Here is a 17,307-nt window from a genome sequence, read left to right as displayed (position 1 = left end):
AGAGGGGCAACCGGGACAGAATCCAGCGCCCCGACCGGGACTAGAACCTGGTGTGCCGGTGCCGCAAGGCGGAGGATTAGCCTGGTGAGCCGCGGCGCCGGCCACTTCTACGGCTTTAATACGTGTTTTCTCCAAGATTTGAGTGTTGAAACCTAACCCCTAAGGAGATGGTATCAAATTACCTTGGGGGAGGTGATTAGGTCTTGAGGGTGGAGCATTGGAGAATGGGTCAAAGCTTATATACTGGGGACCCAAGGGAGCCTGTGAGCCCATTTTTTTCTCCCAGCATATGAGGAGGACATGGCAAGAAGGCACCGTCTGGACGTTCATCAGACACAAAACCTGCTGCCGTTTTGATCTTGGATGGTCCATTCTCAAAACTGTGAACAGTAGACATCTATCATTTATCAATTACTCAGACTCATATATATATTGTTAATGAGTCTGGATGGACTATTTTATACTTCTATGGTGCAGTGGTTCAGAATACAGGTTCTGGGGTCTGATTATGAATCATGTCTTGTTAACTGTGATTACTTTTTAAAAAAATTAATATAAAGAGAATAGATTTCGTGTATTTCATAGGTATAATTCTAAGAAGATAATCAGGTCACTTCACTTTTTAATCTATTTTAATTGCTTATAAAATGTCACAAAGTGTCTGTAACCTATTTAAGCCTCAGTTTTCTCATTGACAAAATGGGGGTAGCAATAATACCTTCCTCATAGGACTTCTGTGAGGATTAAGTGGAATAGTCCATGTGATGCTTATGACTTAATGCCTAATACATTAGCTATCATGCTATTATTCTACATAGTGGTGATTATATTGTAAAACTGTCAGTATATAAGCTATTATGCCAACTCATCACTAAGCATTTTCATAAGATCAAAAATATTTACCTACAATATCATTTTTAAGGATTACATAGCATTTAACTTCAACATAATATAATTTAGTTAAGTTCTCTATGGGGGTAGGTTTTGTGGTGTAGCAGGTTAAACTGCCACTTGGGATTCCTATACCCCCTATCAGAATGCTAGTTGAAGTGTCAGCTACTTTGTGCTTCCAATTCAGCTTTCTGCCATTTCACCTGGGAGGCAGCAGATGATAGGGCAAGTTACTTGGGTTTTTGCCACATGGGAGACCTGAATGGAATTCCTGGCCCCCGGCTTTGGCCTGGCCCTAGCCCTGGCTATTGTTGGCATTTGCGGAACAAACCAGCCAATGGATTATCTCTCCCTCTTTGTCTCTCCCTGTTTGTCACTCTTTCAAATAAATAAATCTTAAATATTCTCTATTATGGAACACATGCGTTTTTTTTCAAATTTCAATTATTTAAAACAATTATGCAGATAAAATCTTGCAAATGTTTATAATAACATCTCGAGGGTAAATTCTAAGAAGTGGTTGAGTCAATAGGTATGTATGTTTCCAAGACCTTTTGATGCATATTAGTATGTCTTCTTCTGTGAATTAGATAATAGTCTGGGTAGGTATGATGTATGGAAGTAAACAACCAACATATGTGAGAAGTTTTGTGGGCATGACTTATCATCAGCTTAGTGTAAATATTTTACCTTTCCTGCAACTCACTTTTTCTTCACTCTTGTCCACACCTTCTGGTAGGCATCATCTCTCCTCTTTTTTTAGGGAGCCTTCTCAGTACCAGGCATCCAGCTGAGCAAGTTTGCTTATGGATTTATGATTTGCTAGGAATTTTGTACTTGCCATTCTTTTCAGTTGAAGCCATGAAATCATAGCGTTTTAATATATGAGAAATCCAAGCCCTTCATCTAATAGATGACATGAAACCAAAGTAAAGCTTACTGGTGATTTGTCCAAGTTGGTCCTCTGGTCCCTCCTATTGTCAGATCAGACAGCTAATTAAGGCTGGTTCATTTCATTGTCTGTAGTTCAGCAGCCACTACGGGTATGCAGCCAACAATGTTTGCTGAGTGAATTGCAATCTCAAATAATTTACAGCCTCCTAGGATTTTGTGGCTAGAGAGGACTAGAGAGGTGTGGAAACTGGGACCTAGCTTGGCTAATGATGTCCTGTAGCTTTTAGAGCCAAGTTGGAATAACCACTCAGGTCCCAAGAGAGACAAGAAGACAAGGCTTGGTGGGCTGAGGTAGGGATCCTGTAGAGAAAGGATGAAACCAATTTTGCTTTGCTCAAGGGAGGGCAAAACCAAGACCAGGCAAAATTAGAAGTCGTGGTAGGCCAATTTCAGTACTATATAAAGAAGAGCTTTTTGAAATTAGTACTATCCAAAACTGGAATGGGTTTTCTTGAAACAAAATTAGTTGTCCCTAATTGGGTGTGTTTAAGTAGCAACAGGGTAATAAAATTTTGAATGTTTGAAAAGAAACTTTTTTTTTTTTTTAACTTTATGTGCCTGGCAGGGATAGATGACTTAAAGGGCTCTACCAAAATTAAGATTAAATGAGTTTGTGAATATCTGTATATTTGTATCTTGATAGAGATAAAGGTATTTTTTCCTTGCTGATCTATTACTTCCTAATTCAGTATGTTGGGTGTGAATCCATTATCTTTCTTATTACAAACAAGGATATATAAATTCTAATGTCTTTCCTGACCCAAGATTCTATGTTTCTAAATAATCTTTTTAGTGCTGTTCAATGTGCTACACACAATAGGAGTTCAAAAAATACATTTAAATTAGCTTTTAAGTCTGGAAAATCCACATTTAAAATAAATTGAGCTACAAGTTCCTTCCATTTAAATCATTTGATTAAACTCAGCTGGTCTCAGCCAAATTTACTAGTGGATCATGCTCAAGAGTACTAAATATTCATTAGCTTTTTTTTTAATTAAAAAAGGTTAAAAATAATAGAAAAAATTGGAATCGATTTCACTGTGGTGGCATAAAAGTGTTCTCTTATTGGATTTCTGAATGGTGATATGAAATTATGACTGGAATTCTTTCCTCGTAAAGAAAGAATCCTTTTAATATTAAACTGCGAATATGAGTATGATTTTATTGCACCTCAAGCATAGAATTATTTAAGGACCACCCATAGTATAACCATTTCATACAAATTCCAGCGGTAAGATAGCCATGTAAATAAATCATATTCCAAGAGTGCTTCCAATTTTCAAGATTTTGCATCAATAGCAGACATGAAGGTTCCAACAAGCGCACACTTGAGCTGAGAGGAAAGCTCTGCTCTCAGACAGCAATCTAGCAAGCTTTGATGAGTGTTGGTGAAGGCAGCTGTGATGCACTCCCCCATTCCAACCAGGGAGGAACTGGATAAACACAAACAGCAGAGGTTGCTCTTTGTTTGGCTTATCTTTCTTTCTCCTTTCCTCTCTCTCTCTAATGCAAAATATGAGGGTCAGCTTTGTGGCATTGTGGCATTGCGGCTGAGCAGGTAAAGCTGATGTCTGCAATGCCGGCATCCCATATGGACACTGGTTTTATTCCTGGCTGCTCCATTTCTGATCCAGCTCCCTGCTAATGTACCTGGAAAAGCAAGGGGAAAATAGCCCAAGTGCTTGGACCCCTGTACCCACATGGGAGACCTGGAAGAAGCTCCTGGCTCCTGGCTTTGGCCTGGCCCAGCCCTGGCTGTTGTAGCTATTTGGGAAATGAACCAGTGGATGGAAGATCTCTTTCTCTCTTGGTCTCCCCCTGCCACTCTCTGTAACTGTGTCTTTCAAATAAATAAAAATAAATCTTTAAAAAAAGATGGCAAAATATGAAAATTGAAATCAAAATCAAGTATTTTATTTGATTTACCAATGATGTTCTGGACATTCTTAATAAACAAAAAAGTATGCTGAAGTCAAGAGAGGCTAACCTTTTGATGGAATGTTCCAGCCATGCCCCCTTCCCACCCAGTTAGGAAAATATACAATATCTCAGGAGCAGCAAGACTTTCTACATTTCACCTTGTGCTAGATACTAGAGAGGTAAAAATGACACGCATGGACTCTGGCCTCACAGGGGCACAGCAAATGCATGGCATTGATTCACCCCAGAACCTGAGTCTGTTTGACCCATGACTCCAGACAATCATTGGTAATCTACCACATAATTGGAGAAAGAGGTGACATCCAATTTTTATCCCTGGTGGGAAATCAAAGGTTCTCATTCTGACAATCACAGTTACTTCACATCTATAAAGACTCATTATATAATACACTAACGTTTGATTTTTTTTGAATGCCACTCTCAGAAACATGAAACAGAAAACACCATCTTTTTTTTTTTTTTTTTTTTTTTTTAAGAGTTACCTCCACTGCTGCTTTTGCCCTTTCGAATTCTTCTTCCAAGGAGTGGTTTCTAGAAAGTAATGCACTTCCCCAGCGATGTTCTTTTGTCAGTCGAGCCTGAAATAAACCAAATACATAATGTGTAATATTAGAATTGTATGATATTAACATAGAAGTACTTTTCCTTTTCTCATCTCAGTTCCCTAGAATTCAAGAAGCAACTGTGATTGGTGTCAGTTTCGGAGTACGTGGCAGCCATGGGGTTGCCCAAACTGGGGTGGTGTCAAATCGTGTGTGAGCCTGCGTGCCAGATTCTTCCAGCAAGGGCTCCCAGGCCCTCTCATGTTAAAGCCAGACCCATCTCCCAAAGAGCCCACTTGAAGTGTCCAGATTCCAGCCACAATATTTTAGTAGACTCTCCAAACGATTCTGATACGCAGGTAGGACGGAGGCTCTGCATGGGGAAGCTTGATGTAGAAATTGATATGTGAGCCTTTAGCTTGTCAGGACAGCCTCAGGCAAACAGGAGAGCTGTTGGGGCAGAAGGGCAGCTTCCAGGCCCTTCTCCTAATGCATCCGGCAGATTCCCAAGCACAGGACTCTGCCTTTCCTCTCCTCTGCCCCCTTTCTCAGGCTACTTCTCTCTGTTTCATAATGAGTTACTTAGAGAAAGTAATTTCTGATAAGAGTCAACAGGCAATGTGATACACAACTTAGCTAAATGCAGACATTTCAAGAAGAACTTCTCCTGATAGTCTGTTGTAAGAAAAAATGGGATTAATTCTAATTTCACAAAACAGATGTCTTTAAAAAATCATGAAAAGAGGTTTACTCCTAGATTCTTTTATTTGCAATTACCCATCTATTTACATATTGTTATTAGTAATGAGAATATTAGTAATGTGTTTCAAAAATGTTTTGAAATGTACATGGAATTCCATTGTGCAGCTTCTCTCCACTCAGCAAGTCTGTGCCTCTAGTATTTAGAGATCCACCTCGTCCTTTCCCCCAGGATTTCCCATCAAGGAAAATCCAGCTGCTCTCTGTGGGATTTTCTCCCACTCCACTGTGGAACCCATGAGGCTGAGGATTCTTTCTGGTGACTTTTGTACCCCTGAACCTAGCACAGGGTCCTATGAGCGAGGCCTGGGGGAGCAGGAGGAGAGGGACTGAATCCCTCATGCCGTTTTATTGTAAAGCCAGCATGCGCTGGGGTGGGTGGGTGACTTCACGGCCCCCAGGTGTTAGCTTGCCCCACAGCAGGGATGTCCATGTTGGCTTCAGTGGGAATTGCTTGAACAGGCCCAGCCCTCCCCAGACACACTCAGTAAGTAACTGCAGGCGGAGTGGGGCATCAGATGTTTGCCAAGATCCTCAGTGACTGCAGAGCAGTCGTGCTTGAAAATCGCTGTTCTATAGCAAAACATGGCCCTTTCCAAAGCAGCTACACAGCCAGCCGCTTTCCACCCAGCCTCCACCTTCATGGTCCTCAATGCACAACAGCAGGCCCTGGGCTCACTATGGACCAGGACCAGATCCTGCTCTCTCCAGCGATTCATCTGGTCTTTTTCATAAACCTACGAGACGGGCATTATCATCAACTCCATTTTCACGATGATGACACTGAGGCACAGAAAGCTTAGTTAACTTCCACAATCAGAGTGCTTGGGTAACAGTCCTTGCTTCACGTCCAGTTCCAGCTCCCCACTATTGTGCACCCTGGGAAGCAGCAGATGAGGTCTCCAGTAGTCGGATCCCTAACACCCATGTGGAACACTTGGATTGAGTTCCAGGTTCCTGGTGTCACCCTGGCGTATCTCTGTTGTTGATGGTATTTAGGAACTCAACCAGCAGATAGGAGATCGCTATCTGTCTGTATCTGTCTCAGTCTCTCTGCCTTTGGAATAAATAAAAATAAAGAAAACAAAAGTGAGATTGACCAACACACCATCCTGGCAATCAGGGTTTTAGAGCCAGATTAATACAAGATAATAAAAATAATAGATTTTTTGTATTCCAGTTTGTGGAAGCAAATTAATATTCATTGCAGAAGTAAAAGAAGCTGAATTAACCTTGATATAGTCCAAAAAATTAAATTTTTTTGAAACCAGGAATACCATATTTAGTTTCAGAGTAAATAATTAATTCAAAATCTTCCTGAATTAGATTGAGTTAAATTGAATTGAACAATACTAAATAGATTTCTGTTCAATAGGATGGAAAGATAAATGTCAACAGGTTGCTATAAATCATAAGGAAAAATTATGAGAGACATATTTTGTAAATGGTGCTATATGCCTTCATATGTTTAGCAATACTATGAATTAATGCAACTGTTGGATTGTGGCTAATTTTTTTTGTTTGGAAATGATATAGTACCTGAGATTTACATGTGGAATCTAGGAAAACTGAAGTCACATAAGCAGAAAGGAGAATGGTGGTTACAAGGAGCTGGGGGGGGGGATGTTTTTCAAATGATGTTAAATTTCATCTGGAAAGGAAGACTAAGTCCAAGAGGCATACTGTATGACGTGGTCACTAGAGTTAACAGCAATGTTACTAAGCTAACTGACAATCAGAGTAGAGTTTTAAATGTGGTTGCCACAAAAATACACGTGAGGCAACGCATATGTTAACTGGCTAAGATTGAGCCATTCCACTGGTAGGGTATACATATTTCAAAACATCATATTGTTGTTAAATTAACAACAGGAGTTACTGTGCACTTAGTCCCCATGTAGGATCTCTGTCTTTCATGTGTTGTACTATGCGAATTAACGGTAAAACTAGTATTCAAACAGTACTTTATGAGTCTGTGCAGGTGCAATCTGTTGAAATCTTTACTTAGTATATACTAAGTTGATCTTCTGTATGTAAAGTTAATTAAAAATGAATCTTAATGAAGAATGGGATGGGAGAGGGAGTAGGAGATGGGATGGTTTGTGGGTGGGTAGGAGGTTATGGGGGAAAAACTGCTATAATCCAAAAGTTGTACTTTCAAAATTTATATTTATAAAAGCTTTCTTTAAAAAATGAAATAAACAAACAAAAAACATCATATTGTACATGATAACTTATTGTACATGATAAATACATACAATTTCTACCTGCCCATTAAAAACAACCAAAAAAAAAAAAAGAGAAGTAAACATTGTGCATTTATATTATGTCATGAGTGACCCATGGATGGCATTGGAAAAAGAGGAGGCCGGCCGCAGCTCACTAGGCTAATCCTCCGCCTAGTAGCGCCGGCACACCACCGGGTTCTAGTCCCGGTCGGGGCGCCAGATTCTGTCCCGGTTGCCCGTCTTCCAGGCCAGCTCTCTACTGTGGCCAGGGAGTGCAGTGGAGGATGGCCCAAGTGCTTGGGCCCTGCACCCCATGGGAGACCAGGATAAGTACCTGGCTCCTGCCATTGGATCAGCACGGTGCGCCGGCCGCGGTGGCCATTGGACATTGGAGGGTGAACCAATGGCAAAGGAAGACCTTTCTCTCTGTCTCTCTCTCTCTCACTGTCCACTCTGCCTGTCAAAAAAAAAAAAAAGAGGAAGCACTAAAATATTTCTGGCCCAGGACACTTCCTTATTTCAGCAGGCACATGTCACCAGTGCAATACGACCTGCCTTTCTTATGAAGCTTGACCTAACAGAAGTCCATTACTGACTCTGGCTTCTTCCCTTCATCAAAGTTTCACGACCCCGTAGGATTATGAATCACGGGGTAGAAAGGGCACCATATATCAGGCAGAAGAGGCAGACGTTCGCTCACTCAGGATTCTAGGCTTATGGTTCATTTCCTCTTTACACTTGACACAGCAAGTGCAAATAGAATCTTACTGTGCAAATGAAATTTTATTTTGATAGTACAATTACTATTTAGGGAAATGCTATTTTCCGCATTGCTAGAAAGACCTTAGGTTATTACTAAGACAAGTGTTATCTCACATTTTGAAACCGCTGATTTGCCCAAGGAGGCAAAAGATAAATGCTATAAAATATAGGTAAATACTGAATGTAAACAGAGGCAGTTTTCAAACTGAGATTAGTGTGCAATCAAAAATTCGGAAACTTTTCTGCACTTTTGCGGTGTGCCTCAACATGCTGGTTGTGAACTGAGAATGAAATCTAGGTTATATAATATCTGGTAAAGATCAGCCTATCTTTCACCCAGGATGTATAATTTTTGGCTCACCTAATTTCATTATGGGAAAAACTGTAATACAAGAAAACATGTAAATAATGCTTGTAAATGCTTAGCATTTAAATAGTTGTATATAAGTAGGTGTAAATATGTGTAGGATTTATATAGGTGTGAACAAAGCAATCACACCCATAAGTTTGGACTGTAGTTGTTTAGACAGCACATTGTCCAAAAGTCAGGGCATCAGAATCATCTGAGCTTGCTAAAAATGAAGATCACTGGGCCTCCCCCGCGGGGTTTTGAATCAGAAGGTCTCGGGTGAGGCCTCAGCAGCTGCATTTCTGACAGGTTCTCAAGTGCTACTGACGCTGGTGTCTCTCAGGACCACACAGAGAAGCCCTGATCTGGAGACTGGCATTCCGTGCAGGCAGGCAAAACGCTGGAGTGCACGCACGTCCTCTAAGGAGGACATTTCTTTTCTCGCTTACATGATTTGGAAAATGCTCCATAGCTATAGCAACCTTCTGGAAATACCTTGGTTTTAAAAGTGGCACTTTAATTGATTCAAGCTAATTGGATTTTGGAGTATTACATTCTCCAAAGAAGAAAGCGGTTAGCTTCCCCAGCTGTTGATTGTTGGGAACGACAAGCACTAGGGAATGAGAAAGAAGAAAGACTTTAATAACTCTTTAAAAGGAATGTTGTGTTCTATTCTCTTTATCCAAGATTATGATTGTGATCAAAATTCTGATTTGAAAATTACTGTATTTATGTCTGTGGTTGTCCTGCACAGCTCTGTTAGCTAACCACTGGGTCAGTCATTCACAGCTTCTTAAACAAGTGCCTTTATGTTATTGCTGGAGAGCTCCCACCAAAATACATTTAAAAAGGCCAGTGTTCTTTAAAAGAAATATGCTTAACCATAAAAAAAGACCTTGGGTGACGGTATAACATGGTTGTTAAAAGCACAGTAACTGGGGGAGGGGGATGGCTGTGGGGAGCAACTCGGACTAGACTAAGTTACTGGAATTAAGACTTATTCTATGCATCTGCTCTCTCACAATATGGCGCTGAGAAGGGAGAAACAGCTTCTACACAGCTGCCTCCAGTTCAACCAATAAACTGTAGGACCTGCTCCTGATTGGAGGAGAGCAGCGTACTCGGCGTGTGGGTAGCAGAGTTGGGATTGGTGGAAGAGGACTATAAAGGAGGAGAGAGACAACATGCACCAGGAACATCTATCTGAAGGAACACCTGTGCAGCCCCCGAGAGAGCCGGCCGGCGGTGTGCCGCTCCCCTGCGGAAGTGGGGAAAGTGGCCAGGGGGAACCGCCCTTCCACGGAGGTGGAAGGGACAGTAGCCAACCCGGGAAGAACCAGCAGCAAACCCAGGAAGGGCCGAGCAGACGAAAGAACAACGCAGGGTCCTGTGTCGTTCCTCCACGAAGACGGGGAGCGACATAATGGTGCCGTGACTCGGATAGGAAGCCTAGGCAGGGTTTAGTGTCGTTCCTCCATGAAGAGGGGGAGCGACAGATGGCACTGTGGCCTGGTGGGTAAAGCCACTGTCTGTAATACCGGCAACCCATATGGGCAACAGTTCGAGTCCCGGTTGCTCTACTTCTGATCCAGCTCTCTACTATGGCTTGGGAAAACAGTAGAGGGTGGCCCAAGTCCTTGGGCACCTGCACCTACGTGGGAGAACTGGAAGGGGCTCCAGGCTCTTAGCTTTGGATTGGCCCAGCTCTGGCCTTTGTGGCCATTTGGGGAATGAACCAGCAGATGGAAGACCTCTTTCTGTCTCTTTGCCTTTCTCTAACTCTGCCTTTCAAATAAATAAATAAATAAATAAATATTTTTTTAAATAAAAAAATGCACAGTAACTGGGCTGAGATTATCAAAGGCCAAATCCTACTTTGCTATTTACGACTAGCCAGTGTCCTTGGACAAATTATAAGTAATCTCTGTTTTCTCATCTGCAACGTGCATATTCACTAGTAGAGTCCCTATAAGAACTAAGTACAATAATGAATGCCAACACATGTGCCTGGTACATAATAAATGTGCAATAAAACTTGACTTTGGTTAATACTGTCTGTTAGTGTTTCTTAGATGTGTCTAGCAATCACTAACAAATCTCTGTGTTTAGAATTTTTTGCTTCTTAGTTGATGAACCAGATTATTTAAATACTTAACCAGATAATTTAAATTTTTACCTCATGAGATGCTCAGAATTTTTTTTTCTTAGTCAAAAGACGTGTAAGGATGGAAAGGATACAATAAAAGCTGTCCCTCATGTGTTACGAGCAAATTCCTAGAGCTTTGCATAAGGTGTGGCAACACAGGATCCTTGTCTCCATTCAACTACAAAATTCTACATTGCAGAAGATCAAGGTAAATAAGTACTTGTTTCAAAAAAGCAATGGATAATCTACTATCAGTCATAACTAAAAGCTACTATTGAAAAACTAGCTTAGACTTGCCAAAAATAAAATTTCTCCTATTTCCCCTTCCCTTTATGTGATCATCAGCTGTTACTTCAAACTGTTAAATTTGACAAATGTTGTTATTTTCTCCTCTGGTCAGCATTCCCTTACTTTTCTTTTTTATTCAACAAATGTTTGTTGAGGACGTACTATGTCCAGATTTTCTGCTATGCTGAGAATGATCTCTCAGATTTCTTCCTGTCCTTACTGCCGTCTTTTCTTTGTCCTTTCTTTCTGCCTTTGTTTCCTTCTGTTCTCACTGAGAGCACAATGTGTGTGTGTGTGTGTGTGTGTGTGTGTGTGTGTGTGTTTGAGGGAGGGGACTAGAGAGGAAAGGGGTGTTGATATGCTTCCTGGACTGTCTTCCAACAAACAAAACAACTAATATTAATAGTGTATCTCATTGTCTCTTTTAGAATAAAGATCTTGATACTTATAATCTAACTCATCTTTTTTCACTGTCTTCCTTGTGATTTTACCCATAGTAGACATATAACCCATTTGTTGAACTGAAATGGAATGAAAGGGAAGACATCAGCATTTCTAAAAGTAAGGGATGGTGAATGACCTTGGGAGGGGAAGGCACAAAATTGTGACTGGCCTCATCATAATAGATAATAGATAATAATCATAATTTGTTTTACAAAGTTTCTGGAAGAAAATGACAAATATTCTTTAAAATTACTTGACTCATACCAGCACTATTCAAGGTAGTAAGTAATAACCAGAGTTTGCAATGAGCAGAGAAATAGTTTGTGACTCATTCCGGGTGGCTAAGCAAGATGTGGCTGACAGGAGCTGGTCTGTGGTTAAGAACCAGGGCTTTAGAGCTGAGAGGTGTGGTTTGAATCCTGGCCACTCCTCTCCAGTTGCATCACCTTGGGGACATTATTTCTGCTAAGATGCATTTTTCACCGATGGAATGGGGGATATTATTAGCTCCCAAGGTTATTGTAAGTATTTCAAATAATACATACGAAATATCATCTCATATTACACACATAAAGTATGTAATAGATAACAGCTAATAACATGTATTTCCTTTAACATTACTCATTAAACAACACAGAAGGCATATGTACATAAAACTTATTTTTTTCTGATTTGGGCTGAAGTTTCAATTGTTCAGGCTTGGAATTATGACTATGTGAACGGAAGCTTTGGCTGTGCCAAAGTCAGCAAAATCAGCAAATTATATAATTGTGACTAAGCATTTGGAGAGCCTGGCTGCAGCACCTTCTGGTGAAATCTAACTTAGATTTGCAAGAGCTATCTTGGAGCAACTCTTCCAGTGTCCAGATTTGAAAAAGAAATGTTGAACTATCATGCTCCAGCAAGAGCTGGATTCTTAACCTACTTATGGAAAAATCTAATTTTACATGATTCCTTCTGTGTTTTTCTTTAATTCTTCAAATACATTCTAATTTTTCAGATCGCATGGTTTCCTTAAACATTTAACCACAGGGAACACTGATCACAAAGTCTACATGTGTCAAGAAAGCTTATTCTTAAGTATACAGAGATTAAAATATTTATTATAATTTCCTGCCACTGAATTGTTTCTTCAAAACCCTATTTGAAAGAGACTGTATTTATGTTTTTCTCTTTTCCTATCTTGAAAATGAAAATGAAAAAATAAGAATTCTTCATATGGTGATCTTCCGGTTTTCCTTGTGATTCTGAAGTATTTTTTTTAAAAGATTTATTTATTTATTTGAAAGTCAGAGTTACACAGAGAAAGAAGGAGAGGCAGAGAGAGAGAGGAGAAGCAGAGAGAGAGAGAAAGAGAGAGAGAGAGAAAGGGGTCTTCCATCTGCTGGTTCACTTCCCAATTGCCTGCAACAGAGCTGTGCTGATCCAAAGCCAGGAGCCACCCCAAAGCCAGGAGTCAGAAGCTTCTTCCCAGTCTCCCACATGGGTGCAGGGGCCCAATGACTTTAGGCATCTTCTACTGCTTTCCCAGGCCATAGCAGAGAGCTGGATTGGAAGTGGAGCAGCTGGGACTAGAACCAGCGCCCACATGGGAAGCTGGCACAGCAGGATGAAGCTTTATCCACTATGCCACAGCGCTGGCCCCTGAAGTATTATTTTTAAATGGGGCTTGTAAATAGCCTATCATCTGTTGAACTACCACCTAGGATAATTGGTGTTGTCTTGAGAGAGAAGAAAACATTTCCTTCATTTTCCAGTGAACCATCTGAGTGATAGTGGAGCAGTGTTGATGAGCTGAATTGGTTTATTTGAATGATGTGTGAGTCAGTTTTAAGTTGAATTTTTATATCACCTTCATCATCATAATCCTGTACCAGAATAAAGAGATCATGTACCAGTATCTCAAAGTAGCATGCTTCTAAAAGTAAACATATCCTTTTCTCTCTTATTACAAAGAGATTAATCAGCCTGTTTTCTTGCTGCTCTGCTGGAGTTATTTTATCTTCCAGATGTAGTATTAAATCCCCAATTTATGCAATTTTGCTAATTTGATCACTGGGTGGAATTAAAACTAGGAGACTGTGAGTTTCCACAGTTGAGGCAAATCTAGATATACAGTCAATATTTCTTTAAAATGATTAAATTAAATGATAAATGCCTTGCAAATAAGCGACAACCCTCTAAAAGTATTCACTAAGATGTATCTTGGCAGAGAGCACTCATGATGCTTCTTCAACTATGTTTTGGAAGACAAGGAGTCTCATGGAGATTTTCCAGAGGACTTTGTGTTTGCTCAAAGCAAAGCACGCTGGGGGTGTGCGGCAGGACAGCGTGGTGGGATGGACTCAGACAACCAGCACGAGAGTTGCAGTCACTGGAATAATAAGATAAATGCACTGTGGGTTTCCATGGCAACCAGGGACCCCAGCTGTCCCTCTGCCCCCCAGCTCAGGGTAGAACAACCCACCTATGTCAAGTCCCACTCTGCTTTAGAAATCAAGGTGTTATTGCTACATTAGATTGTTCCAAGGATTCCAGTTTATGAAACAGTACCACTTTACCCGAGTCTATGTCTCTAATGCACTTATCAAGAAATGTTTTTCTAATAAAGGCTATACATTTTCTTTTGAGAAGATACATTTAAAAATAGCATAAAGGAAGAAAATACGCTCACATGCTACATTTACAATTCATTAAGGTTTGCTGGGCCGTTTGTTCAGGAAGTTAGCTGACTTATTTTCCAGCTGGATTCTGGGAAGAGTAAGGCCCTCTCCTGTGGAGGGGGAGGGGTCTGGCAGGGGCACTGTTGGCGGCCTGAAGAGCTCCAGAGACTTTCTGCTTCCTCCCCGCCACCGACTGGCTGTGAGGCCATGGTGAAGTCTCACCATCTCATGGTGCCTTAGTGTCCCCCTCTGTAGATGGCAATAATAATAGAACTCACCTCTTCAACTTTTGGTCAAGATCAAGGGAGGTAACACACATTACAGCCTCTAATCACAGCAGTCAGCAACATTGGCTTTTTCATACCCGTTCCTCATTTCAGCTCAGGTAAGCTATTTCTCCTCTGAGTTTTCCCGTTTCGCCCAGGGACCGCAAGAGAATCTCTCTTGCTCACTTCATCTCACTTACTTTCCTGAAGCACTTGGTCCCACCTCATACAGACTGCAGAATACGCAAACAATAAAACACACTTTGTAAGAGATCCTTGTGGCTTTACATCAAGGCTGTCGCCTTGAAAAATGTTTGAGGGAATGAAAAAAGACTGCGCCTGTCTTTTGCCTTCTTCTAACTGTAGGAGATGTGGTCTTATCATAGGACAGAACCAGTTAGAGACAGAGTAGTTATGCTGGAATTGAGGGTCACGTGGGAGGACAGACCAGCCGGCTTCACAACCTGCGATGATTCATGTGCCCCAGGAAAATGTTTTTGACTTCATGGCTCTAGGGAGTATCTTGAAGGATCTTTAAGGTGAGGCTAATAATAACTCACAGGACTATTTAAGTATTACGTATTACGTATAAAACACGAAGCATACAGCAAAGACCCTAACACTTAGTGAGCACTCATGAACACTATCTATTATTATTATCATCATTATTACTGCTAATACTATAATAATACACTTATTAGCATGAAATTGACCTTTGTATTACAAGATGCTGATGCGTATGTAGTCTCTTGTTCCACAGGGTATAGATGTGAATGAAAACTGAAGGTGTGACTTCCTCTTCTTTGTGTTCTGTTACATAAAGAGTGCTAATGTTGGAGCAGAACAGATTTTATATTTCAAAATAATGGTACAGTAAATGGTAGAACAAGGAGAAAGTGCTAAGTACACTGGGATTTCATTAACACATTTTCTAGGCAGATGTATATTTTTAAGCATTGAGACAGCTATGAGGTGAGAAAGCACATGAAATGCAAAGTTCAGAAAAATACTTCATTTTTGTGAAAAATTTAAAGAAAATATTTATGATGCATACAATATATTAGAACAGGAATTCATTGAATAGTTAGTTTAGTCAGTTTTCTTACCTGGGTTGGAGCCACTAATTCCAACTCTGAAGCTGAGTCTGAGTTGAGGGCACTTTTCCCACCACTCAGTTCTGGCTGAGATCTGTGCTCTGAGGACCTGGAATGGAGGCACAGAGGAAATTAATGTACAACAAGAGACAAATTCAGCCAGAAATCCAGCTAAGACAATTGATTAATTTGGATTATTGAAAGACATCATAAGAAAGCTCTCATCAGAATCCCGATGAAAAAGAAGTGTTAGATTTGCTCATGTAACACTGATCACATTTGGAATTTAAGTAGCTAACAATATGCTAGGTGTTATTGTCTCTGAGAATTCAGTTACATGCAAAAGAAAATAAATGTAATACCATTTTTATTACAGAACATTTTGCTTTATTAAAAACACTATGCAGCTGGTACTGTGACGCAGTGGGTTAAAACTCCAGTCTGCAGTTTTGGCATCTCATGTTCTCCAGTTCAAATCTCAGCTGCTCCACTTTCAATCCAGCTCCCTGTTAACGTGCCTGGGAAAGCAGCAAAAGATAGCCCAAGTGCTTGGGGCCCTGGACTCACGTGGGAGACCTGAAAGAAGCTCTTGGCTCCTGGCTTTGGATCAGCCTAGCTCTGGCTGTTGTGGCCATTTGGGGAGTGAACCAGCAGATGGAAGATAGTCTCTCTCTCTCTTTCTCTCTCTCTCTGCCTCTGCTTCTCTGTAACTCTGCCTTTCAAATAAGTAAACAAATCTTTAAAAAATATTGTGTTTTTCGGGGGGGGGACCTTACATACTCAGGTGCAATGTCATCTTTATATAGAACTTGAAAATGAGGGAGATAGGTGAGGGCAATAGGAGATCGAAATAGAACCTTGCCCTTTAGAAAGTTGCAATAATAAGAGGGGCCAGATTTTCTCATGGGCATCCACAGATAGTTTTAAACTATTCCATTACTTGATGCTGAATGGTTGAGAAAACCAGAAAAGGTTACATGTAAAGCCACAGATTTTAAGTTAACTATCATCTGCATAATATACTGAATACATTGACATTCAAGGGTACTTCAAAAAGTTCGTTGAAAAAGTACATTATTTTATTTTTATTTTTTTCACAAAGAAACCTTTTATTTAAGGAATGCAAACTTCATGCATTTCATAAGTACAACCTTAAGAATATAGTGATTCTTCCTACCATACCTGCCCTCCCACCCCTCCTCCTCCTCTCTCTCCCATTTCCAGTCCCATTCTCTACTAAGATCCATTTTCAATTAACTTTATATGCAGAAGACCAACTCTATACTAAATAAAGAGTTCAACAATTTGCACGAAAATAAAAAAAAAAACTTCCTCAACAGTCGAGACAAGTGTTGTGCAAAGTCATTGCATCTTGAAGTTAATTTCACTTTATTTTTTTTTTTTGAGAAACTTAATTAACTTTAAAGTAACACCCACATCTTTTGTGAACACTTAGACATAACTATACCTTAGGAGATATAAGAATATCCTACATTTAATACATTAAAAGAAAGTAAGTCCTTGAGAATAAGTTTTATCATTAATTAAGGAAGCACCTATGAAAACATGCAATGGAGTTAGACACTTAGGCATAAATAAAACTTATGAGACATAAGAATATCCTTCACTTGATACACTAAAATGAAATAAACCTTGGAGAACAAGTTTTACTGTTAACTCTCATAATACAACTCTTTGAGGACATGGGTCCTGCATAAGAATTTAGTGCACAGTGACTCCTGTTGTTAATTTAACAATTAACACTCTTACGTATGATGTCAGTGATCATCTGAGGCTCTTGACATGAGCTGCCTAGGCTATGGAAGCCTTTCAAATCCACAAACTCTGTCAGTACTTAGAAAAGGCCATAAGCAAAGTGGAAGTTCTCTCCTTCCTTCAGAGAAAAGTACCTCCTTCTTTGATGACCACTTCTTTCTGCTGGGGTCTCACCCACTGAGATCTTTCATGTAGGACATTTTT

At 40.2% G+C, this 17,307-nt stretch overlaps 1 protein-coding gene across 29 annotated transcripts in view; it reads right to left on the bottom strand.

Moving 5' to 3' along the window:
* Positions 1–17,307, bottom strand: part of PEX5L (peroxisomal biogenesis factor 5 like) — a 264,996-nt gene that overhangs the window by 52,122 nt on the left and 195,567 nt on the right. For all 29 annotated transcript variants that reach the window (XM_051818811.3, XM_051818798.3, XM_051818799.3 and 26 more), the window contains 2 exons: positions 15,340–15,436; positions 4,269–4,364 (listed from right to left, as the gene is read on the bottom strand). In XM_051818811.3, the coding sequence (XP_051674771.1) occupies positions 4,269–4,364; positions 15,340–15,436 (193 nt within the window). The remainder of the gene's footprint in view (positions 1–4,268; positions 4,365–15,339; positions 15,437–17,307) is intronic.

The sequence above is a fragment of the Oryctolagus cuniculus genome, chromosome 4 (genome assembly GCF_051225735.1).
Source record: "Oryctolagus cuniculus isolate XC-2025 breed Fujian yellow rabbit chromosome 4, ASM5122573v1, whole genome shotgun sequence".
In the NCBI taxonomy this organism is placed as follows: domain Eukaryota; kingdom Metazoa; phylum Chordata; class Mammalia; order Lagomorpha; family Leporidae; genus Oryctolagus; species Oryctolagus cuniculus.
Note: the sequence above shows the minus strand (reverse complement) of the source record. Positions and strands in the feature narration are given on the sequence as shown.